The sequence below is a fragment of the Rhinatrema bivittatum genome, chromosome 1 (assembly GCF_901001135.1).
Source record: "Rhinatrema bivittatum chromosome 1, aRhiBiv1.1, whole genome shotgun sequence".
In the NCBI taxonomy this organism is placed as follows: domain Eukaryota; kingdom Metazoa; phylum Chordata; class Amphibia; order Gymnophiona; family Rhinatrematidae; genus Rhinatrema; species Rhinatrema bivittatum.
Window position 1 is genome coordinate 117,468,233 of NC_042615.1, and position 26,648 is coordinate 117,494,880.

The 26,648-nt window shown below is 40.6% G+C and overlaps 1 protein-coding gene across 1 annotated transcript in view; it reads right to left on the reverse strand.

Moving 5' to 3' along the window:
* Window positions 1-26,648, reverse strand: part of SORBS2 (sorbin and SH3 domain containing 2) — a 747,676-nt gene that overhangs the window by 255,846 nt on the left and 465,182 nt on the right. The window contains 2 exon segments of the mRNA XM_029586937.1: window positions 4,065-4,179; window positions 25,506-25,704. Coding sequence (XP_029442797.1) covers window positions 4,065-4,179; window positions 25,506-25,704 — 314 coding nt within the window.

Sequence of the window (26,648 nt, forward strand, 5' to 3'; positions counted from 1 at the left end):
GAATAAATCAAACGGAACAGTGTAGTCTTGAAAGCTCTTGGACCACATCTTTTGATTACTGTTATGTTGGTCCAATAAAAGCTACTAAGATTCCAGTTTATATCTATCCAAAAGAGGAATTACATTTCCTAATTCTTCTTGGTAAAGAAGCAGAATATATTACTAATTATTTTTATTAGCTCAGCCCGCAGTTATTCCTATTGTATTGAAGAAATGATTTCTGCCTGGAATTATGATAATTACATCATTTTCAGGAAATCAGCTTTTGTGTTCAGGTTCCTCTTTATTCTCATTGCATAGTATTGACAGATGATTTCAGATGAGCTGTTTGTCAAATGATGTTAATTCATACTATACCCCAAAAAACAGAATGCAGTAAAGCACATGGCAGTCATTGAATATAACATCTAGTTGTAGTTGTCGAAACAGCAGGGGGAAAGACTCTAAAATCTATTTAACTTTTGATCTCCTGATGAATATTAACAATATTAAATAACTGAGCAGTTTAGCTTAACTCTTTCATTTCAATAATCTCATCCAAAACAGTACGTGCGTGTTAGACAGGGGCTAAAGAACTAATTCCCCACCCTGTCCCAGTGATCCCTCGGCCAGTCAGATTTTCAGGATATCTATAATGAATATACATGAGATACATTTGCATACATTGGAGACCCAGCATATGTACATTTATTTCATGCATATTCATAGTGGATATCCTGAAAATCCAAGTGGCTGTGGGGATCACCTGGACAGCCCCATACTGAAGGATGTTGTCAGCTGCTTTATAAGCTCAGTGATCAACTTTGCTTTTTTCTTTTCTTCATTCCTTGCTGATTCACTCAATGCATCATCTGTTCATCGGACAAAAAAAAGCCATTCTTAATGGAATCAATACTGGACAAAAACTGTCAGAAAAATCCACCTTGTATCCCACCCTCCTAGAAACAAATTCCTCCCACCTCCCAGAAACAAATTCCTCCCACCTCCCAGAAACAAATTCAGTGCTTTCTGAAAGACTGAGAAATGGCAAGGAATACCTGGTAGAGCCACAGCAAAGCAAATTCAAGCTCTGTAGTACATCATAAAGTAGGGTATTGCTAATGCACTTGATAGGAGGCCACAATTTAAGGCTGCAAGTCTGTAACTCTAAACTCTCGCATGTAGTATTTGCTGGGAATGATGGTGATGGTGAACGGTAAGATGGTTCACCGATTACACCAGACAGTGAACGGAGACTCAAGTTAGTGATCGCATCACAAGCCGTCACTGCACATTTTAGTCTTCTTGGTTCGCATGCGTGTAAAGAACCTCACAGCTCGCAACCCTGCCATGCACCAAGCGATATTAGTCACAGCTTCATCTGTCAGATGTCTGCAGAGCGCCAGGAGGCGGCACCCATGCTGCCCACAGTCACAGGAGGATATCTGTTAGAAACTACTCCAGAAAGCAGCTACATAGTCCTTGTGAAAGTGTAGAAGAAAGCGGGCCTCAGCCAGGTGGCAGACACAGGCATTAACATGCAAGCCTGAAGGCACAGGACTTCATTTGCATTTCAGCAGTTGTGGAGTTCTTGACAGAAACTGACAGACTGATAGTTTGTATTTTTACAAATAGATTGAAATCTCATCTCTGCAGCTAGACGGCTGTAGTGTTCCAAATAAAAGATTTGCTCGTTAGTAGTAATTTTAATATAATGACAGTATGCGGTGTGAACGGTGCTCTGCAAGTATGTCATCATAATCTGTGCTTTGTTCTAGTCTTCTAGAAGAGAACTGTGTTCTTTGCAAGTTATGATACGTCTTACTGAATCTACACAAAAATTATCTGAATGTGTGGATATACAGGCACTTTTATAGTCTCACAGGCCCCACTGGTCACATCCAAAGTAGGCGCTCTGGAAAGCACCTTGCCAAAAGCATCTTGTGATAATTTCTGTATAAGTTCAGTTTGAAAAAAACGAATCTCAGTCTGCAAAGAATCAGGTTCGTTACAATCTACAAACAAGCATGACTTTACACTGTGCCTGAAATTGCCACTTTCAATCCTTTAACAATGCATTCATACTCCAGCTTGGTTTTCTGATTACCTTTTGGAGTCGAGTAGGGTGGGATGGAGTGGGGAGAGGCTTAACAGAAGGAAAAAAATTACAGAGCAAAGACATAGTCCCTTCTGGCTCTTGCTACAGGACAAAAAGAGTGATCTCAGCATATTCAGTATAATTTTCAAACCCAGATCTCAAGAATCCAGAACACATTGCAAAGAATGGTATCGTGTTTTGGGTTTTTTTCATTTCATGGCGCTGTGATCACTTAGGACCTATGTTTTTCTAGAAGTCTTCTTCCATTCTTTGTCTATAGAAAAATAGATCCCTGAGTATTTACTTTAATGTAGCTCATGGAATCAAACTGTGTTCTTGGTAGCTTTATGCTACCTCTAGCTGTCCGGATTGCCCCCTCACAATTCTGCATATGGTGTAATGTGTTAGATGCCCAGCACCAGGAGACTTTTGTACAAACATCCCCTGAGAACGTAAAGCACTTCCTCATGATACTGTATATTATACCAGTACTAAGTCATTTATCAGTTTCAGCAATAGATTGAACAGTATCAAGTTATTAGAAAAATATTATATTCGAACCAAAATGTCTCAGTCTGTCACTCATGACCCCCAAACATAGTTTCCAGTTATTTCATATGGGATTGCTAGGGGTACCAGATTTTAAAAGAAGAAAATGGCATTGTATAAGAAACAAAGGGCTAATGTCATACATGAGCACAGTTGTTCTTTTTTGAATAAGTCTGCCTTATCATTTCTTGGATCATGCTCCAGTGCCCCACGAGTGGTATACTATAACACTGCTTTCTCACGTTGCAATGAAATACAATGTTTATTGATTACACAAGTGACTATATATTAAGGTTATGAAGGAAATCACTGTCCAAATTATGACATTATAGCTTGCTTTTTCAGCTTTGGTTTTTAAATAATAAGCTAGCCACGAATGGATTCTTTTATAAGAAAAAGTACAAAATGGGAATCAGGAATGCAATGAGTGTATAACATTTCTTATTTCAAATGTGTGAAATCTTTTTTGCAGAGGAACAGTGACCTTCCTAAGTACTCAATATTCTGGTGGATTGAAGAATGAAAAAATAAAGAGAGTTTATAATGTTCAGACAAATATTAAAACTGTAGTAGTGTTCTTAAGGGGATTATTGTTCTGTGTAAATGTGTTCTAATATGTACGTATGTGCTTTAGTTATGCATGTACTTTTTAACAGATATGGGTTTTAATGGTATATTTTCAAATGTTTTCAATTATATATGTAATGTATAAATTGATTTATTAATAAATTATGTGACAGCTAATAGAAAGTGCATGAAGTGTACTAATACCTTTCTAGAGGTGCCATAATAAACTTGTTTTGAATGTAAAGATATTTTGTGAATACTATGTTAAGCGCTTATGATATATTTGTTTAGTTCCCCTTTTTGTGTGTACATTATTAAGGTGAGTTGGGAGATGAAATATTTCCTTTATTTGTATTATATCTTAAGGATATAATTATCATGTCAACCAACTGTATGAGATTCTCTACTGAAAATAAATTCCAAGATTATCAACATGTAATATTTTGTGTGCATGTCTTTGGATGGGCCTGCAGTCAGTAGTGTAATTTTAGTTCTACTTTCAAAATCCAACATGATTTTACAATGGCATAAAGGAAATGGACAAAAATATATTCAGAAAGAAACACAGGTAGGTTCTCCTATAAATGCCATTGTTGAGAGAAAATTACACATTTTTAATGTTTTTATGAATTTTAAGTAAACCACTAAGACTGGAAGGGGAGGGCCATAATATTCTACATTGGGGGTCTAAGTATAAGCAAAGTTGAGAACCACTGACTTTGAGTATTCAGGAGAACCAAGACTTAAACTTACTTTATGAAATGGAAATTCAAGTTCTGTGCTGGAGAGTAAAGACATTTCAAACACAACAATTTGTCATTATTTATTGCAACAATTAATTCTCTCCATGTGGACAAATATGTCCTCTTACCGGTCTTTCATGTTCAAGGATAGATGACTTTCCTGGCTCATATTCAAAAATGCTCCTTGGCTCAGAACGGAATTTGCGTGTATCTACCTTTCGGTCGGGGGGCTCCCATTCATTTCTAAACAAGAAATATAAAGATCTTTGACTGGACTAGTTCACCTTTGGCATTATATAGAGGCAACTAGGATACTGGGCTTAATGGCCCTTTGGTTTCACCCAGGATAGCAAATCTTATGTTCTTATACAATATTTCAAAACTCACTTATTTACTGAAAAGCTAGAAAATCTCAATACATTCAGGATAAGGATGTATTAAATAGAAAACCATTCTGAAATAACATTGAAGGAAAAAAGACCTACTTCAGCTAGAGCTGCAGGATGTGGAAGTAGCACCAACACAGCTAAACAAATTTAATTTTCTCTGTTGTTCAAGATTTCATGTAATGCTTTATTGCTCAAGCCAATTGACAAAGAGAGAGTCATTTTGTTTACTATTAATAACATAGATTATAAACTCAGTGAAATAGCACTGTGCATATATGATGCATATTATCAGTTAGAAGAACGCCATATGCCCATGAATGAAAAGTCCAGAGCTGCTATTTCACTGGGTTTACAGTGATATGAAATTCAGTCTATGCCACCAATGACATCACCACTAAATAAAATGAATCTTTCAATGTCAGGAGGATGGGATAATAAAATGTAGCATACACATCTTGATATGAGAAATCAACATAATCTGATTGCTTGAAGCTACGCATAGGATTATAATAGGATTAGACAATAATTCTCCTTTAAGAGTCAGACAAATATTTGGAATTAAAGCAGTATATCAGTTCAGCCAGCTCAAACATCTGCCAGGTTCAAATGTTCCTCGGGAGGAGAGTTAGGACATAAAAAGCTAAAGGACAGTATTGTATGCCAATAACAGGGGAAAATAACCTTTCAGTGAAAGACTTAGTAATACATTGTTTTCTCTATAAATTAGTATTTAGCTTGCAAAAAGACCTGTTAGTTCCCTCTCCAGCATTACTCTCTGAGAAGTCTATCGGGGAAGCTATAGTGGTCAACAATCTTGCAGTTATGTGTCGCCCTACCCAAGATGCACTAATAACACAAAATACGCAACACACCTAAAATAAATTGTATATAAATACATGTAAGAAATGAATCAAGAGAAAACTGAAAAAAAAAAAAAAGTAAACTGAAGTATTGAAACCCCGTTTCCCTCCCCACCCCAGCAAATGCCAAGTTGTCCAAAATGCAAGCTAAGCACAAAACAAACTGACCTCAAAACCAAGGTCACACTAGGGAAGAATAAGCACATGAATATAAAATCATATATAAATATAAATACATAAGGCTGAGGGCTCAAAATGGAGCAAAGGACGTTAAGGATGGTATCCCTATCATTTGGCTGCAGCTTGTGGTCACTGCTACCAAACTTAGAAGAAAATCTGAAAACTATTAAAAAGGTTCTATTAATGGCTTCTTTTCTCCTCTGAAGGCTGTGCAGAACTATAATTTGAACTGCACACCAGTAGGAAACATCCATCCCAGTTAACTAGGATAGGCCTTTTGGAATGGCTAGGTTGTGCTATGCTTCAAGACTTCTCTGTTGCCCTTTTTTTTTTTTTACACTATCATGTCTGCTAGGGATGTGAATCGTTTTTTGACGATTTAAAATATCGTCCGATATATTTTAAATCGTCAAACATCGTTAGAGGCGCGATACAATAGGAATTCCCCCGATTTATCGTCAAAAATCGTAAATCGGGGGAGGGGGAAGGGGAAGGGGGAGGGCGGGAAAACCAGCACACTAAAACAACCCTAAAACCCACCCCGACCCTTTAAAATAAATCCCCCACCCTCCCGAACCCCCCCAAAATGTTTTAAATTACCTGGGGTCCAGTGGGGGGGTCCCGGTGTGATCTTCCACTCTCGGGCCACAGCTGTGTTAATAGAAATGGCGCCGGCGCCATTTTGGTTCCTGTCCCCCGACGTCATGAGCGCAGGAGATCGCTCCCGGACCCCCGCTGGACCCCCAGGGACCTTTGGCCAGCTTGGGGGGGCCTCCTGACCCCCACAAGACTTGCCAAAAGTCCAGCGGGGGTCCGGGAGCGACCTCATGCACTAGGGCCGTATTGCAAAATGGCGCCGGCCGTATGGCCGCGCCGGCATATGGCATATGTCATATGACAGGGCAAAGGTAGCGCTGGCGCCATTTCTTCACTTTGCACCTTTTTTGATGAGATAGACAAGTGGTAAAACACTGGATGACTTTGTGGTAGTTACAGAGGGTTGATGATCTCTGCTTCTTGGTTGGCAGATTTTGTATAGGAATCGGTAATGGGGGGGGGGAAGTAGTGGGTTATATTCTGCAATTATCACAGTTGAACACCACTTTCAATTTTGATGTTTGTTTTGATTTTATGTTACAATCGATGTTTACCACTTGGATCGGTTACAGTGGAAAACTGGTATAAATGCAAATTAATAAATAAAGAAAAATTAATTCCATGGCTTGTTTGCTGGATTGGTTACAAATGCATCATTCTATACTCAATTATGGCCAATTTGCTGCTATTTGGCCACTTAAGGCTGATTTTCTGAATCTCAGGATAACATTTTACATATTTGGCTAATTGTCCCAAATAGTTATTTACAATGACCTCCTTTCTAGCTTCAAACAGAGGGATGCAGCTCCACAGTATCAGGCCTAACTAATGCCCTTGCTTTTGTTGGTTTGTATATTACTTTTTCTTTTTAAAACTAAACATATCTACGGTTCATTGATTTGTTCTAATGTTATGTTTATACCATGTTTATAATGTTATGTTTTAATGTTTATAATGTTATACTATGTTTATAATGTTATGTTTATACTAATAATTTCTCCGCTATCTCTAGCCTTTCCTTCCTTCCAGCAGTCTATGCCTCCAAGTTTAATTTCCCTGTTAAATGTAACTTTGCTTTTTCACGTTCAACCTTTTGTTTTGGTTACTGTTCTTGGTTCAGTTCCCCTATTCGATGTGAACCGACCTGATATGGTCTCTACCTTGAAGGTCGGTATAGAAAAGTGTTAAATAAATGTTTTCCTATTCATTTGAATTGGAAATGGTGTCATTCCAAAGTTTATTATACAACAATAAGGTTTATTTCTCCTTAACAAAGGCGTATCATCTAGTAACATATTGGTCATACAGTAATATTTTGCAATTTGCAAATTAAATACAGCTGCAGAATAAAAGTTCCATTAGGCAGTAATAAGTATGGTGTTCTACTAATAATTCTGATCAAAAAGTAAAATGAAGTGTTTTGCATAGCAAACAAGCAGACAGCTGACGTGTATAAGTTCAAAACATAATACAGTTTTCCCATTGACTGAGGGATGTGTCTCCTTAGTCCTAAAGTTTGCATATTTACACAGATGTTAGTCTGTTAAAAAGTATTATCTCTAATTTAAAAAGGCATTAGAATTAGGTCATCCCGACAGTGAGGTTCCAATAATTAGAAAAATAGTCCAAGGGCCTGTAACTAAAAACTCACCCGTATCTTTAGCGGGGGTACAAGCGAAAGAATTTCAAACAAGGTGCCGAAGGTCCATCAATTTTTCGAACGCCGAACGCCGAACGCCGACACCATCTCCCTGCCTAGTTAATTCTAGCAGTCCTGATGGACCTTCGGCACCTTGTTTGAAATTCTTTCGCTTGTACCCCCGCTAAAGATACGGGGATGTGCTGGATCAGGAGAGTTTGAATACGGATGTCTCTGAAGCAGCTCGTGTGGCGAAACGCGCGCGTCGGACAAGTTACCCCGACAGCTACGGGATAAGTAACCCCGATAACCCAGAAACAAGGGAAGTTGCCTTTTTAATATATATAGTAAAAAATTCATAAAAAGTACACAAAATTGAACTTTGATGTCTTCCATCTGGACCAATTGATTAAATGTGACCCCGTGAAAGTGCATGAGATGCAAGTTTGACTTGTGAGCACTGTGGGTGGTATGATGGTCCTTAAACATACAAGATAAAAGTTCATAGCGTTGTGATTGTTTAATTTTTCAATACCATGTGTTTCTATATAGTTCATTTCAATCGTGGGATTTTTCACTAAGAGAATTTTGTGTGTTTAGACTTAAATTACCCCAATATTGACTGGGTAAATGTATCATCGGGACATGCTAGAGAGATAACGTTCCTGGATGAAATAAATGATAGCTTTATGGAGCAATTGGTTCAGGAACCGATGAGAGAGGGAGCAATTTTAGATCTAATTCTCAGTGGAGCACAGGACTTGGTGAGAGAGGTAACGGTGGTGGGGCCACTTGGCAATAGTGATCATAATATGATCACATTTGATTTAATGACTGGAAGAGGAACAGTGTGCTCTCGTGCTAAACTTTCAAAAGGGAAACTTTGATAAAATGAGAAAAATTGTTAGACAAAAACTGAAAGGAGCAGCTACAAAAGTAAAAAATGTTCAAGAGGCATGGTCATTGTTAAAAAATACCATTCTAGAAGCACAGTCCAGATGTATTCCACACATTAAGAAAGGTGGAAAGAAGGCAAAATGATTACCGGCATGGTTAATAGGGGAGGTGAAAGAAGCTATTTTAGCCAAAAGATCTTCATTCAAAAATTGGAAGAAGGATTCAACAGAAGAAAATAGGATAAAGCATAAACGTTGGCAAGTTAAATGTAAGACATTGATAAGACAGGCTAAGAGAGAATTTGAAAAGAAGTTGGCTGTAGAGGCAAAAACTCACAGTAAAAACTTTTTAAAATATATCTGAAGCAGAAAGCCTGTGAGGGAGTCAGTTGGACCACTAGTTGACTGAGGGGTTAAAGGGGTACTTAGAGAAGATAAGGCCATCACAGAAAGATTAAATGATTTATTTGCTTCGGTGTTTACTGAAGAGGATGTTGGGGAGGTACCCGTAATGGAGAAGGTTTTCATGGGTAATGATTCAGATGGACTGAATCAAATCACAGTTAACCTAGAAGATGTGGTAGACCTGACTGACAAACTGAGGACTAGTAAATCACCTGGACCGGATGGTATACACCCTAGAGTTCTGAAGGAACTAAAAAATGAAATTTCAGACCTATTAGTAAAAATTTGTAAGCTATCATTAAAATCATCCATTGTACCTGAAGACTGGAGGATAGCAAATGTAACCCCAATATTTAAAAAGGGCTCCAGGGGCGATCCGGGAAACTACAGACTGGTTAGCCTGACTTCAGTGCCAGGAAAAATAGTGGAAAGTGTTCTAAATATCAAAATCACAGAACATATAGAAAGACATGGTTTAATGGAACAGAGTCAGCATGGCTTTACCCAAGGCAAGTCTTGCCTCACAAATTTGCTTCACTTTTTTGAAGGAGTTAATAAACATGTGGATAAAGGTGAACCGGTAGATGGAGTATACTTGGATTTTCAGAAGGTGTTTGACAAAGTTCCTCATGAGAGGCTTCTAGGAAAAGTAAAAAGTCATGGGATAGGTGGTGATGTCCTTTTGTGGATTGCAAACTGGCTAAAAGACAGGAAAAAGAGAGTAGGATTAAATGGACAATTTTCTCAGTGGAAGGGAGTGGACAGTGGAGTGCCTCAGAGATCTGTATTGGGACCCTTACTTTTCAATATATTTATAAATTATCTGGAAAGAAATACGACGAGTGAGATAATCAAATTTGCAGATGACACAAAATTGTTCAGAGTAGTTAAATCACAAGCAGATTGTGATAAATTGCAGGAAGACCTTATGAGACTGGAAAATTGGGCATCCAAATGGCAGATGAAATTTAATATGGATAAGTGCAAGGTGATGCACATAGGGAAAAATAACCCATGCTATAATTACACAATGTTGGGTTCCATATTATGTGCTACAACCCAAGAAAGAGATCTAGGCGTCATAGTGGATAACACATTTAAATCATCGGTTCAGTGTGCTGCGGCAGGCAAAAAAGCAAACAGAATGTTGGGAATTATTAGAAAGGGAATGGTGAATAAAACGGAAAATATCATAATGCCTCTGTATCGCTCCATAGTGAGACCGCACCTTGAAAACTGTGTACAATTCTGGTTGCCGCATCTCAAAAAAGATATAATTGCGATGGAGAAGGTACAGAGAAGGGCTACCAAAATGATAAGGGGAATGGAACAGCTCCCCTATGAGGAAAGACTAAAGAGGTTAGGACTTTTCAGCTTGGAGAAGAGACGGCTAAGGGGGGATTTGATAGAGATGTTTAAAATCATGAGAGGTCTAGAATGGGTAGATGTGAATCGGTTATTTACTGTTTCGGATAATAGAAAGACTAGGGGGCATTCCATGAAGTTAGCATGTGGCACATTTAAAACTAATCAGAGAAAGTTCTTTTTTACTCAACGCACAATTAAACTCTGGAATTTGTTGCCAGAGGATGTGGTTAGTGCAGTTAGTATAGCTGTGTTTAAAAAAGGATTGGACATGTTCTTGGAGGAGAAGTCCATTACCTGCTATTAAATTCACTAAGGGGGTAATTTTCAAAGGAGTTACGCGCATAAATGTAACTACTATTGTAGCAATTTTCAAAAGCCATTTACTCACGTAAAATGCACTTATGCGAATAAATCCTATGGACGATTCAATGGCATATATTGTAGCAATTTTCAAAAGCCCGCTTACTCGAGTAAAGTGCATTTACATGCGTAAAACCCAGATTTACGCATGTAAATGCTTTTTAAAATCTGCCCCTTAGAGAATAGCCACTGCCTTTAGCAATGGTAACATGGAATAGACTTAGTTTTTGGGTACTTGTCAGGTTCTTATGGCCTGGATTGGCCACTGTTGGAAACCCTTGGTCTGACCCAGTATGGCATTTTCTTATGTTCTTAAAATAGTTAACATATGGTGGACTACTTACATGTGAGGTATCAAGTTAGAATACAACTACCAGAACAGGGCTTCCCACACCTGTCCTTGTGACCTCGCAGCCAGTCAGTTTTCAGCATATCCTCAATGGGCCGGATTTTAAGAGGTACGCCCGATTTTATAACATGCGCGCGCAGCCGCACGCATGTTATAAAATCCAGGGTCGGCGCGCGCAAGGGGATGCACACTTGTACACCTTGCGTGCACCGAGCCCTAGGGGAGCCCCAATGACTTTCCCCGTTCCCTCCGCCCCCCCACCTTTCCCTCCCTATCCCCTACCTAGCCCGCCCCCAGCCCTATCTAAACCCCCCCGACCTTTGTTAAATAAGTTGTGCCTGCCTCTGGGCAGGCGTAGGTTGCGTGCGCCGGCCGAGTGCCGACGCGCGATCCCTCAGCATGGCCACTGTGCCGGAGGCCTCGGTTCCAGCCCTGGACCGCCTCCGGACCGCCCACTTCCCGCTCCTTTTTTCAAGCCCTGGGACATACGTGTGTCCCGGGGCTTGCACGCGTCACCGGGCCTATGCAAAATAGGCTCGGCATGCACAGGAGCGGGTTTTCACAGTTACGCGCGTAATATACACGCGTAACCCTTTTAAAATCCGCCCCAATGAGTATACATGAGATAAATTTGTATTTACCAGATTTCCAATTTCTATCATGCATATTCATAGTAGATATCCTGAAAACCTGACTGGCTGGGGGTTCCCACGGACGTCTTGTACTAAAAGATCCCTTTCTCTCTGAAGGGTGTGGTTACTAACAATTATCTTCCGGTTTGTATCTATAGAACAAAGGCTTAGTAAATAGGACCCTGAGAATGTTGTGTCATGGCTGTTCCATTCATTTTCTGCCTAAGCTTATGCATGTCATTTCTATATTCTCTATCTCCTGATTTTATTTTTCTCTGAAAGGGCTTAGTGCACATAACAAGCTCTGTAAAATATATTTTTTAAATAAAGCAAAGCTGCTGTAGATTAGAGTTTGCTAAACCATGATGACTTTATTTCTAACAAGTACAAAAACAGAAGGGATAAAATGTATTGTGGCAATAAACGATATCTTGGAATTACTCCAAAGAAGAAGGAACAGAGCCTAGGAAGAGGCAAGCTGATATTCTCGATGGCCCTGAAGCTTTAATTCAGTTGGGCTTTAAGTTCTCAAGAGTGAGGGGTGATCATTAAGATTTTCAGCCATCTGGCACTTCCAGTGACTACTGTCTGACTATAGTTCTGATTGGAAATATTTCAAATGATCTACTGGAAAATCTGAGCAGGGAAAGCGAATGTGTGAGGGAAGGGAAATGGATTGTGTTGTTTAAGGGAGCTGGATGTGGACAGAGATGTCTAGGGCAGGGCTTACCAAACCTATCTTGAAGATCCCACAGTCAGGCAGGTTTTTAGGATATCCACAATGAAGATGCATGGGATAACTGAGCATAGCCTGGATTTCCAATGCATTCAAATTGATCTCATGCACATTCATTGTGGATATCCTGAAAACCTGATAGGCAGTGGGGCTCCCCAGGACAGGTTTGGGAATCCCTGGTAGAAGGTTGGGGTGCAGAGGAAAGACAGAGGGACTGCAGATATGTTTGATATATACTGTTAAGTTAGATCCATTTGTCCTGCATGATATGATGTGAAACATAGCTTGGTACAAAGTTATCGCATGGGATGATATGGCACGATTTGGCAGAAAGCCATAAACATGTTAGGCTTTACCAAATGCAAACCAGCATTTTTTGAAAAGTTGGTAGGAATGCAAAATATATATTGGCTTTAATTACTTTTTAAACTGTATGTCATGAATGCTAATCCAATGCACTCAGAAATGTGCTAAAATGTATATATTTTTTTAATAACTACTGCCTCTCGTTACATTGTTTGAGAAGCAGATGGATGACATTACTGTCAGAGTGCACTGTAGCTTCCCATCTGCTGCAAGAAGTCGCTAGCAGTCCACATACAAGCCAGGGAACTCATTACTGTGCGTGTGTATGCTTTATCTCTTTTCTTTACAACATTAATTGCTTAATAAAAAAGTGGGTGGAACCAATATAACTAACCAAAATCACTCTCCTGGGACTAACAGCGCAGGGCAAAGGAATGAAACTGCAGTACAGTTCTAAATGTGTTCTAAAGTGTTTTAAATGTAAAGTTTTCTTAAAATGTAAATGAATATAATTAAATACATGGCTTTGTTTTTCCATGAATTCTTGCTAAAAAAAAGCTTAGCAAACTTTTAGAGCTCAAGAAGCACACAGTGTTATAGCACAGAAAATAAAACTGAGCAAGATGAAAAATTACTAAGAGAAAATAGAAAAAAAACCCCCAGCTGAATGACAAATGCAGTTTTTGACTCCAAAAGTGAACTGAATCCAAATCTCATTCCAACTTTATAACAACTGGGAATATTAATAGAACTTACATATAACATAATTTTTTGTGCCTTGACTTGGGGACCAGATGACTACAAATGCATCTTCTGGTTCATTCATAGGCAATTATGCACTGTGAGCTTCTCCATTTGTATGGCATCTCACCCACAGGCCGACACAGTACAGTGCGCTCCAACGGAGCGCACTGTTAGCCTGTCGTTGGACGCACATTTTCCCTTACCCCTTATTCAGTAAGGGGAAGAAAACGCGCGTCCAACCCGCAGCACCTAATAACATGCAAATGCATGTTGATGGCCCTATTAGGTATGCGCGCGGGATACAGAAAGTAAAATGTGCAGCCAAGCCGCACATTCTACTTTCAGAAATTAGCGCCGACCCAAAGGTCGGCGCTAATTTCTTCCGGCGCCAGGAAAGTGCACAGAAAAGCAGTAAAAACTGCTTTTCTGTGCACCCTTCGACTTAATATCATAGCGATATTAATATCATAGCGATATTTTTGGAGGTCCCGAAAAGTAAAAAAAGTGGAAAAAAAAATAAAATTTGAATTTGGCCCGCGGCTGTCGGGCTGAAAACCGGATGCTCAATTTTGCTGGCGTCCGGTTTCCGAGCCCGTGGCTGTCAGCGGGCTCGAGAACCGACGCCGGCAAAATTGAGCGTCGGCTGTCAAACCCGCTGACAGCCATGTCACCTAATTTAAATACAGAATCACGTGCACCGGCGAAGGGCCGGTGCGCGCGCCGGGAGAACAGGCATTCGTCCGCTCTCCCGCGGACTTTACTGTATCGGCCCGCCAGTTTGAAATCAGTCATGGCAGGCAGGTATATTGGTAGCTACCTAGTTTCCTGCAATAACTCTGTGCCCACAGAAGTAAAATTTGCACTAGCTTAATACAGGGGTGCAACTACCATCTTTTCTTGCTTAATTAATTTAATGAATGCATGCATTGCTGGTGGAGGACAACTTGATGAAAAAAATTCCAGCAGCCACCTAATCTGAAGCAAAAACTGGTAAGCAAGAAATTTACAAAAGAAAGCAGCATACAAAACTGCAAAAATCACACTGCATCCTGTGCCAGCACATATCCCACATGGGAAGCACATTCAACATAAAAAGTCATATACGTAGTCTTCTATCAATGCCGTATGCATTATCCAGTGAAGGAAACATAAAGAGGGATTCTACATCCGTGAAATGGGTCAGATGTTAGACACAAGAATAAACCTTTACAGACATATGGCAGCCTCACAGAGAAGAAAAAAGCCATGCTGCAATGGGGGAACATTTCTTCGTAAGGTCAGACCATTCTACCAATTACTTTATCACACTTAAAGGGAACTTCAAAACCATCCAGGAAAGCTAAGACATTTGAAATTAAAATGATCAGACACTTGAAACAAATACACAGAGGTTGAACAGAGAGACCAGATTCCTCACTCACTACCAGACAAAATCTTGTTTTAATGACAAACTCTCTTGTTTGTGTCCCTTGCCTTTTTTCCAACACTCTAAATTTTTCACTTCTAAAGAAACAAAGACTTTAACACATATAATGACATCGAAATTACTTTCGCTCAACTCATCCTATTGTTTCAGAACGTTTTGCAGATTTGAAAACATTGATTATGCAATCCAACCTACAGTTTACTTGTCTAACTCAGAAGTAAAGGTTTTCCTCCTTTCGGGTTTTTATCAGTTTCTTCTTTGTCTACTTGCCTTCTTGGACATCATCATCCTTAGCTCCTTTTGAACTAACCCCAAAAAAGGGAGCATAACTCTTGAAAGCCAGTCATAAAAGCAAGGCTAGTCCATAAAAAAGGTATCATTTATGACTTCTTGGTTTATTGTTACTTCTGCTTGTTTAATTCAGTAACTCTGGGGTAAACTACTATGGTTACAATTGCATCTCAGATCACATTCCAGAGCCTGGATGTGTGTAGAATTATTCCCACGATGACTGCTCGTCTTGCATCATCGACTGATCTTAATGTTACACAGAACACACTGACTGCAGAATTACTGCCATACTCTTAGAAAAGTACATACAACTATGCAAATTATGTGTTATCTATTGTACTTTTAAAATGAATGAGAACATAAGAACATTAGAACATAAGAACATGCCATACTGGGTCAGACCAAGGGTCCATGAAGCCCAGCATCCTGTCTTTGTCACAACATGTAAATGGGACTGTGTCTATGTTTACTTGCAGATAGGATTCTGACTTCCTGCAGAACTTCAGATTTAAATAAAGCATGATGAACCAACTTGCCCTGTGCAGTACCAGTGCACTGTACCTGGAAATGAACAGTTGATTCAGTTCAGGGAAACAGAGTACCATGCAGTGGAAGAGATAGAGAAGAAACACTGCAGCATAATATCAATAATGATTTGTATAAGATGCCTAACTTAAATTTAATACTTCTGTAATGCCATTTATCTCTGCTGGTAGGAAAGCAAATGCTTCTTTGGTTATGTTATGAGCCATTCTAATAAAGACTCATTCGAGGGGCAGAATGCAGTACAAGACAGGTCTATAAAGCTAGGAAGGAAACTAACAAACTCACACTAATCTCAGAAAACCTCTCCATCAGCCTTTCCTCAGCCACACAGATCATCAGCATTTCCTCAGTCATACAGACCATATCTCCACTATTTATTTATTTATTTATTTTTAATTTTTATATACCGGAATTCCTGTATGCAATACAAATCATTCCGGTTTACAAGTAACGAAAAGGTTGCCCTGGTCTGGGAGGTTAGACCGGGGTTTTGTACATAGAACATTAAACATTGAACAATAACAATCAACCATTAAACATTATTACACTACTATCATTACCTCATATTTTAATGGATAGTGTAATGTTGATGTATGTCAGAGTATTTGGTTTCGAAGCATTATTATTCTTATTGTTAGTTACATATCGCTGCAGGTGTACCCCCACTTCTTTATTTATTTATTTATTTTATTTATTTATTTAGATTTTTTTATATACCGGCATTCGAGACAGCAGTCACATCATGCTGGTTCACATAAAACAGGGGTGCAAAGTAAACATAACAATAACAATGGTGCTGAAAAGGCAGTTACATATAACAAGGTGATAAGAACTTGGCTTAGAGGAAGAGAAAGGACAGGTTATTAATTTACACAAGTAAACGATAGGAGATAAGGTCGACCATAGTGTAGATGGAGATTAGGGGTAGCTTGGAAGTATTAGATCAATTGACGTCTGGGAAGGCTTGTATGAATATCCAGGTCTTTAGTCTTTTTTTGAAGGTTGAGATGCATGGTTCTATTCTGAGATTTGAGGGTATGGAGTTCCATAACGGTGGGATGGCTGTAGAGAAAGCTCGGTCTCTTAGTGTGCTGTGTCTGGTAGATTTGGGCGGTGGTACCTGTAGCGAACCCTTGTATGCATCTCTTGTCGGTCTTGACGAATTGTGTAGTCGGAGAGGGATCTGTAGGTCAATGGGAGCCAGTTGGTGGATGTTTTTGTATGTGGTGAGAATGGCCTTGTATATTATTCTAAAGTGTATCGGTAGCCAATGGAGGTTCTTTAGAATAGGGGTTATGTGGTCCCTTCTCCTGGTATTTGTCAGAATTCGTGCAGCTGCATTTTGCACCATCTGAAGCGGTTTGGTGTATGAAGCGGGAAGGCCAAGTAGGATGGTGTTACAATAGTCTAATTTTGAAAAAATGATTGCTTGCAGAATGGTTCTGAAATCTTGGGCATGGAAAAGAGGTCTAATTCTTTTCAGAACTTGTAATTGATAGAAACAGTCTTTGGTGGTTTTGTTAATAGTGGCTTTGAAATTCAGGCGATTATCAACTAGGACTCCTAGGTCTCTCACTTGTGTGATTGTTGGCGTGGCTTGCTGTGCAGAGGTAATGGGGTTGTTCTCTGAGGCGATGAGCAGTAGTTCAGTTTTGCCGGAATTTAATACCAGGTTTAGGCTGGTGAGGAGGAGTTTAATTTTTTGAAGGCATGTATCCCAGTAAGCCAGAGTTTTTGCGAAGGAATCCTTAATGGGTATCAGGACCTGGATATCGTCCGCATAAAGGAAGTGTTTGAGGTTGAGGTCTGTGAGTAGTTGGCATAATGGTATAAGGTAAATGTTAAATAAAGTAGGAGACAGGGAGGACCCTTGTGGGACTCCTACTGACGACGGGTGTAGAGAGGATTCTTTGTTCTGGATCTTGACCTTGTATCCTCTGTTGCTGAGAAAGGATATGAACCAAGATAGTGCTGTGCCTGAGATGCCTATGGCGGTTAACTGGTTAATGAGTAGGGAATGATTGACGGTGTCAAAGGCTGAAGAAAGGTCCAGTAGGATCAATAAGAAGGCTTGACCTTTATCGAGGCCCAGGATGAGGTAATCTGTTAAGGAGATGAGGAGGGACTCCGTGCTTAGTGTTTTGCGGAATCCATATTGTGATGGGGATAGGAGGTTATTTTCTTCAATGTAGTTTGAGAGTCGGGTGTTCACCAATTTCTCCATAATCTTGGCTATGAAGGGGAGGTTGGCGATCGGTCTGTAGTTGTTTGGGTCATTAGGATCTAGATTAGGTTTCTTGAGTAGTGGTTTGAGAGAGGCCAATTTTAGGTCATCTGGGAAAGATCCTTGTGTTATTGAGCAATTTATGATGTCTGACAGGGATTTAGCGATGGAGTCAGGAATTGATAGAAGCAATTTCGAGGGGATGTGATCCGAAGGGTGAGAAGATGGTTTCATTTTCCGTAGTATACCTTGGATCTCAATGGAAGAGGTGAGTTCTAGTTCTTCTAAGTGGGTATTTTTGAAGGCGGTCTGAGGTGGTGTTGAAGTAGATGTGATGTTATGGGGCAGCTGAGTTAGTAGTTTGCTTATTTTGTTATTGAAAAATAGCGCTAGTTCTTCCGCTTTAGATTTGGCTTGGTTGAGAGCGATTTCTGATGGGTTTATTTGTGTGAGGTTAGAGACGTAGCTAAAGAGGGCTTTAGCGTCGAAGATTAGATGGTGGATCTTGGATGCGTAGTAGTTCCTCTTGGATCTTAATGTATTGGATTTATATTGGTGAAGAGTTGATTTATAGGTAGATAGGGTGATGGTGCATGGGTTTTTACGCCATTTGGCCTCATTTTGTCTTAGCAGTAGTTTAAGCTTTCTTAGCTCTAGGGTAAACCATGGTTGTCTTTTGGAAGAATTGGGGTGAGGTTTTTTTGTTGTCAGAGGGCATAACTTGTTGGCTATTGATTCCGTGATGTTGTTCCAAGAACGAAGCGCTGAGTTCGGATTGGTGCAGTCTATTTGGGTGAGATGTGATGATAAGTGGTTGCTAAGATCTTCTATGGTGCATGTTTTTTCTGTAAGTGAAGCAATGTGAGGGTATGCGAGATGGAATGGTATCTTTTATTGAGAATGAGGAAGTTATGAGGGAGTGATCTGACCATGGTACCTTCGTGCAGGTGGGGTGCTGGACCAGTTTGATTGCAGTATTGACGAAGATAAGGTCTAATGTGTGTCCGGCTTTGTGAGTGGATTTGTTAACTAGTTGAGTGAAACCTAAAGCGGAGTATGCTGTGAGTAAGGCTTCGCAGTTAGGTGATAATATGGAGTTGTCAACGTGCAGGTTGAAGTCACCTAAGATTATAGCTGGGGCATCTAAATTGATAAGGGAAGTAGTTTTTTCGACCAGAGGAGAGGCGTCTATTTCCAGTACACCTGGAGGAGCATAGACAAGTAGAATTTGGAGTTTGTCTGATGCTTCTTGAAGCTTATGCTCTAAGAAAGACAGACAGACAAGAAACTCAGACAAAACATAAGGGGGGAAAAAGAGAGGAAGTGAGCTGCAAGGAGTGGGGCCTCTTGAAAGTAGTTTATATAAGGAAGCAGCCTGTGGGTGAGGTAAAGAAGCCTTCTGCAGGAATGATTAGCTGAAGGACCTGTTTAATAGATCCTTGAAGACTGGCGTGGTGCCCCAAAATTAGAGAAGAGTGGTTGCATTTCTGCTTCACAAAAGTGTTAGCTGAGAGGAGGTTGGAAACTACAGGCCGGTTAGCCTGTCCTCAGTGGTAGGAAACTTAATAGAGATTCTGCTGAAGGAGAGAAATATCTACAATCCAATGGTTCACAGAATCCAAAGCAACATGGTTTTTACCAGAGGAAGGTTGCGTCAAATGAATCTGATTTATTTTGATTGGGTGACTAGAGAACTAGATCAAGGGCAAGCACTTGATGTGGTTTATTTGGATTTCAGCAAAGCCTTTGATATGATCCTGCATAGGAGGTTCATGAATAAAATGAGCAGCCTGGGAGTGGGTCCCAAGGAGGTGGAATAGATTAGAAATTGGTTGACTGACAGAAGACAGCAAGTAGTGGTAAATGGAACTCATTCTGAGGAAGTGATTCATGGAATATCTCAGCGAATGGTTCCGGGCCCATATCTTTCTGGGCCCATATCTTTCTGAGCGATATTGCAGAGGGGTCAGAAAGAAAACTTGCCTTTTTGTGAATAACACAAGGATCTGCAACAGATCCTCTGAAAGAATAGAGAAAATGAGACATGATCTAAGAAAGTTTAAAGAGTGAATGAGGGTTTAGCAGCTAGGCTTCAATGCCAGAAGTCCCGAGTCATGCATTTGGAGTGCAGAAATCCAAAAGAGCTGTACAGGATGGGGGACAAGAGACTACTGCACCCTAACTGAGAAAGCATTGGGGTGATATGAAAGTAGCAAAGCAATGTGACAAGGTGGTAACTAAGGCCAGAGGGATGCTGAGCTGCCTAGAGAGAGGCATAACCAGCAGGAAAAAGGATGTGAGAAGGCCTTTGAACAGGTCATACATTCTGAAGACCAAATCTCAAAAAGGATACAGAAAAGACAGAAGCAGTCCAGACAAAGGCAACTAAAATGATGCAGGGTCTCCATCGAAAGACTTACAAGATGAGATTTGAGGACCTAAATAAGTATACCCCAGAGGAAAGAGAGGCAGGAAGGATATGATACAGACTGAAATATACTAATAACGCAGAAGAATCAACCTTTTCCAGTGGAAAGGAAGCTGTAGATTTAGGGGTCATAATATAAAGTGCCAAGGAGGTAGACTCAGGAACAATGTGAGGAAACATTTTTTTCACAGAAAGGGTGGTGGATGTCTGAAATGTCCTTCTGGAAGAGGTGATGAAGACAAGATGAGTAACAGAATTCAAAAGGGCATGGGATAAACACAAAGGATCCTTAGTGACTAAAGGATGGAAACGAAGAACTGGGGTAACCTATGGTAACTTTTGATGTAACATTTCTGCATGGGGGTAACCTGCACGGAGCGGCAGATACAACCCTAAACACCTTGTTGGGCAGACTGGATGGATCATTTTTGATTTTTTTTTTCTGCTGTCATTTACTATGTTGTCAAGTTACTATCAGGGTCATTTATCAAAATGCGTTATTGCATTAACGCCTGTGATGACGCCATAACACATGCGATAGTTATCACAATGCGCGATGCAAATATAAATCTGTCAAATTTATACAAAGGGATGGGATTGGGGAGGGGTTTGGGTGGGATTAATGAAAATGAGAATTATTATCACACCATGTGATGCATAATGCACGCTATTGCTGGAAATAACTACACCTTTTTTCCTAGCGTTAAGCTGTGTGAAATGCCTGAAATACCCAAAATGCAATTCGCGACAAATATTGCAAATTCCATTTCGGGCATTTTTGGGGAGAGGGAGAGGAAGACAGAGAGAGAGAGAGAGAGAGAGAGACTCTGGGGTGGCACACATAGTAGTCAACTATTTATACTGCTATAGGAGGGCCAGCTAGTAACTCGAGGTAAGGTTTTGGTGATAGTCTAGGGTTTTGGGGCCAGTTTTACATGCACAGTGAGACGTACGAACAGCACAGTAGACCTCGGTGAAGATTTGATGTGATTTGGAGTGAGGAAAGTCACACAAAGATGAGATTTCTACAATGTCCTCTTGCCCTAGCTTGTTGGACTCTCTTCCAGGGTACTATCAAGCTAGGGCAAGAGAACACTGAAGTAATCTCATCTTAGTTTGACTTTCCTCACTCCAAATCACATCAAATCTTCACTGAGGTCTACTGTGCTGTTTGTGCATCTCACTCTGCTTGTAAAAGTGGCCCCAAAACCCTAGACCACCACCAAAACCTCACCTCGAGTTACTAGCTTACTAGCTGGCCCTCCTATAGTGATATAAATATTTGACAAATATGAAAGCATTATAAAGAGTCTCTCTCTCTCTCTCTCTCCCTCGCTCTCTCTCCCTCAAAAAGTAAGGAAATGCCTGTCTGGGCACCTGAGATGGTGTGGTAATTCTAGGGGGTATGTTAATTAAGCATGTATTATTGTATTTCTTGGAAATTCCTTCTGTTAAAGTATTCCATTTATGTGAAGTGCGCAAGCGACATTTGCTATTGCTGGCCCTGAATTATGGAATAAGTTACCTGACGATATCAGGTCTGAAGTGAGTTTAAAAACATTTAGAAAGAAGGTAAAGGCATTCTTGTTAAACAGGCTTTTAATGAAGAGTAGTTATTTTAATGGTAAGAGTTTATATTCAATAGATGGCGATTACAACAGGTTTTGTGATTTTTAAAGATATAAAGGTGAATTTTAAAAGGTTGGTGGGCACCAAACTGGGAGATTAGCGAATATGTTGGGCCGGTGCATGCCGAGAGAATTTTAAAAGCTGCCCAAGTACGCGTGTATCTCCCGCTACGTGCACAAATGAAAAGTTCCAAGAAAGGGGCAGGTATGGGCATGGTCTGGGTGGGGTATAGGCGTTTCTGAATTTCAACTTGAAATTGGCACTTAAATACTTACACGCACAGGAATGTGCCGGGGTCCCTGCCGCGTAACTTTCTTCTGCTATGGATGACATGTAAGTAATAAATTAAAGATAAATAGGCAGATCGGCAGGATTTTAAGGGTCAGGGCTACTATACTAGGGGGGTCTGGAAGTCCTATTCCTTACCGATTCCTGAACTGGGAAGACTGATAATGGCAGAGCGCATGTCTTTTAGAATCTCCCCACTTACACGGTAGAAGCGACATTTGTGCATATAGGTGTGTGTCCATGTAAAATTGCGCGCACATATGCACACAGTCAGGTTGTTTTATAACATGTGCGCATATACATGTGTATACTATTAAATGCCCGCATCCCTAAGCGCAGATTGATGAATGTGCGCGCCTGTTTAAAAGTTACTGTCACAGTTTTCACTTTAGGGCATTTTATGCATATTTTGCTTATTTTAAATTTGCTTTAGTTGTTTAACATACTTCTGTCCATTTTAAAACAAATGTTCTTAATTGTTTATACACGTACATAGCTTTATTCTTAATTGTTTTATTTATCCCTGTTTGTTTTAGTATTAATGTTTTAGTTGTCTGTATACTTTTGTTGTTTTAGTACTAAGTAATATATTTTATAGGATTATGTATGTAAAGACAGTTAGTCACCCAGCAATGGTTGAAATGCAATTTATAAATTCAGCAAATAACTAACTAAATAAATAAATATAGACTGGAAGATTTATTTTAGAACTCACAAATCACAGGTGCATAGAGGTCAAGCTTATACCAATCAGTCAATCATGAAAAGAATAACATTGCTGCAAGATTTCTACTCTCGGGTTTACAGATACAGAGGTTGAATTTAAAACTGTTGCTCACAGTGCAGATTTTAAAAGCTGTGATTTATACATGTATACACTAAAACAACCCTAAAACCCACCCCGACCCTTTAAAATAAATCCCCCACCCTCCCAAACCCCCCCAAAATGCCTTAAATTACCTGGGGTCCAGAGGAAGGGTCCCGGTGTGATCTTTTACTCTCGGACCTCCGTGCGTTGTAGAAATGGCGCCGGCGCTACCTTTGACCTGTCATATGACAGGTCAAAGGTAGCGCCGGCGCCATTTTGTTTTTTTGTCCCCCGACGTCAGGAGCGTAGGAGATCGCTCCCGGACCCCCGCTGGACCCCCAGGGACTTTTGGCCAGCTTGGGGGGGCCTCCTGACCCCCACAAGACTTGCAAAAAGTCCAGCGGGGGTCCGGGAGCGATCTCCTACCGCGAATTGTTTTTCCGTACGGCAACACGATTCGACTGCAGGAGGTCGTTCCGGATCCCCGCTGGACTTTTGGCAAGTCTTGTGGGGGTCAGGAGGCCCCCCCAAGCTGGCCAAAAGTCCCTGGGGGTCCAGTGGGGGTCCGGGAGCGATCTCCTACGCTCCTGACGTCGGGGGACAAAAAACAAAATGGCACCGGCGCTACCTTTGACCTGTCATATGACAGGTCAAAGGTAGCGCCGGCGCCATTTCTACAACGCACGGAGGTCTGAGAGTAAAAGATCACACCGGGACCCTTCCTCTGGACCCCAGGTAATTTAAGGCATTTTGGGGGGTTCGGGAGGGTGGGGGATTTATTTTAAAGGGTCGGGGTGGGTTTTAGGGTTGTTTTAGTGTGCCGGTTTTCCCGCCCTCCCCCTTCCCCTCCCCCTTCCCCCGATTTACGATTTTTTGACGATAAATCGGGGGAATTGTTATTGTATCGCGGCTCTAACGATTTTTGACGATTTAAAATATATCGGACGATATTTTAAATTGTCAAAAAACGATTCACATCCCTATTAGGGCTTACAAGACCAGGTGAGGGGAACGGGTCAACTGGGGGGTGTGCAGGATGAAGAGCCAGAGGGTTCTGGAAGACCTCGATACTGACTGGGCAAACTGGTGGACTAACTGGAAAAACTGGGAATGTTCCTCGGACGAGCATATTTGAAAATCCACTTACATATGCGTGTGAAATCCGGCAAAGATACTGGAGGTAGATTTATTCGAGAAACCTCTTAAAATTAGGAGCATACTTAGGCGTCATAGGCGTATTTTAAATCATTCATGTGTAAGTGCGCAAATGAATGAAAACTCCAGCGTATCTCCACTCGTGCATCGATACGCGCGTGTATGAGCGCACATGTGCTCATTTTTAAATTAGCCTGACAGTTATGGCAGCATCCAATTATACTTTTAAAAAGTATAATTGGATGCTGCCATAACTGGTCAAGTGTGAATGGGTAAACAATTAAAAGATACTTCTTGTTATCCCTGGGTTATTTGTTGCCACCTATTAAGTTGTGCCTCGCCTTCTTTTTACCTATAGGATTATATTCTTTTTAACTTTTAGATGTAAATGTGAAAGTCTGTGGGCAGCAATGCATGGCATTACAATGTCTGACCTTTGTTTTTGGCTGTGCTCATTGGCAAAAGCATGCAACTGATAGCAACCGAGCCTCAACCGGAACTGGCTCAGCAGGATGAACCATGCCTGCTGCTTCCAGAGGCGAGCACATGGTCAGTAATATTCATATTCCCATGTTATCAACCTTCTCGGTGTCCCTTTAAATGAGAGCCAAGAATCTTGAAGGACAACATGGCTTTTGGAAACCTCTTCTGTAACACTATTTTGTATCTTGTGTATATCCACATATACACACACAACAATAGTTATGTTGTTTTTAAAGGGGACCTTACAGAATTGAAAGGTTTTAGAAATCATCAACCTCATAATCATAACAACAAATCACAAACATACAAATGAACTTTGGGAAAATTTGGGTGGGGTAATTTTCAGAGTCATTCACTCTGGTAAAGCAGTGATTTCCCAGCAGAAATGGGCATTTGAGAAATTGCCCTCTTTGTGTGCAGGTGCGTAATGCCACTGTCTTTGAATTTTGGAAAAATATGCACACAATTTTTCTCCGAAAAACTAGCTGTGCAGATTGGGAGGTGCAAACGTGTGCGTGTAGTTTTCCTGGAATAATTTTCAAAGTGAAAGTTTGTGTATCCTGTCGCTTTGAAAAGTGGTACAAAGTCCGTGAGTAAAAAGTACCCAATGACTTTGCACCAATGCGGCCAGTTATAAAATCACCACATTAATGTAAATTGAACTCGAGATGGTAATCCATCTCTACAATTGCGCTATCACCACCTGTAATTAATATTGGACAAAAAAGCTTCTCTTACTGAAAACCTTTTGTCAATTCAGTTAATGATACTTTGGGTACAAACAAAAATCCTTGAGAGCTGTTAACCCATAACATATCGGCCATGCTTACTTTTCTGTTGAAGCCCTTCTCGGAGCTGCAGGTCGAAGAGGTGGTACTGCAGGTGGTACAGGAATAGGTGGAGGAGGTAAAGGGGAGGAGGCCTTAAAACCATCCATGCCATTGTCAGAGATGCTTTTGCACAACGGTCTGTATGTCTGTGTCTTTGCAGCAGGGTGTGCATGACCAGAGGAGAATGGGCTGCGCTTATCTAGTAAAACAAACAGAATATTTAGAATTTAAAGCAATGAACATTAATATCATACACAAGCAGTAAATGTTCTCAGTATAGCTGATGCATATCTCAGGGTTCTGAGTGGGAAGGGGTGATCCTTATCTTCCTTCTGCTCCTCTCCCGGTGCTGGTGTTCCTTCTAATCAACCCCTGACCTCATTAACAGTAACACTTCTTCACCATCCTCCCCCATGCTGGTGATGGTCTGCCTTATTCTCCTCCCCCCATGATGATGATAGATGCTTGTTATCAACTCATGCCTACTTCTTTGTGCTTCACGGTGATGCTCTTCTTACCCTACCTCCCTCGGTGATGCTCCTCATGGTCCCCTGCCTGTGATGCTGGTGATGCTATTTCTTTTTTCCGTGATGTTCCTCCTTGCCTTTCACCCTTCTGGAGACATTTGTTCTAACTCCAACCCCCATCTCCCAAAATAATGTTTCTTTACACATATCTTCAGGACCCTAAAATATGGTATGCTCAAAGCAAGGAGGAGTAAAAGGAGGAGATGTGTTGGCTTGGGTGAAGGTGGAGAACCAAAAGCATTGACAGAAAGAGAAGACAAGGGTGGAGGATGAGCAGCAAAAGATGAAAAGGAGGATCACTAGCTTTGGGCGGGGGGGGGGGGGGGGGAGGAGGGAAGAAAAGAAACATCAGCACTGGGGACTGGAAAGGGGTGAGTGAAAACAGTGACAATGTATATCACCAAGGGTAGTGAAGGGGAGGATTGTATTGGGAGGGGAAAGTGAGAGTGGAAATGGAAAGTATTGGAGGAAACTGCCAGGTCAAACATAAGTTGAAAAAGAATAGGGAAGAAAAAACAATGTTTTTCTTATTACTACTCTGTTACAGTTAGGCAAAGTGAGACATGGGGAGATAAAATGACTTGTCCAGGATCACATAGAATCAGTAGCAGAAGGG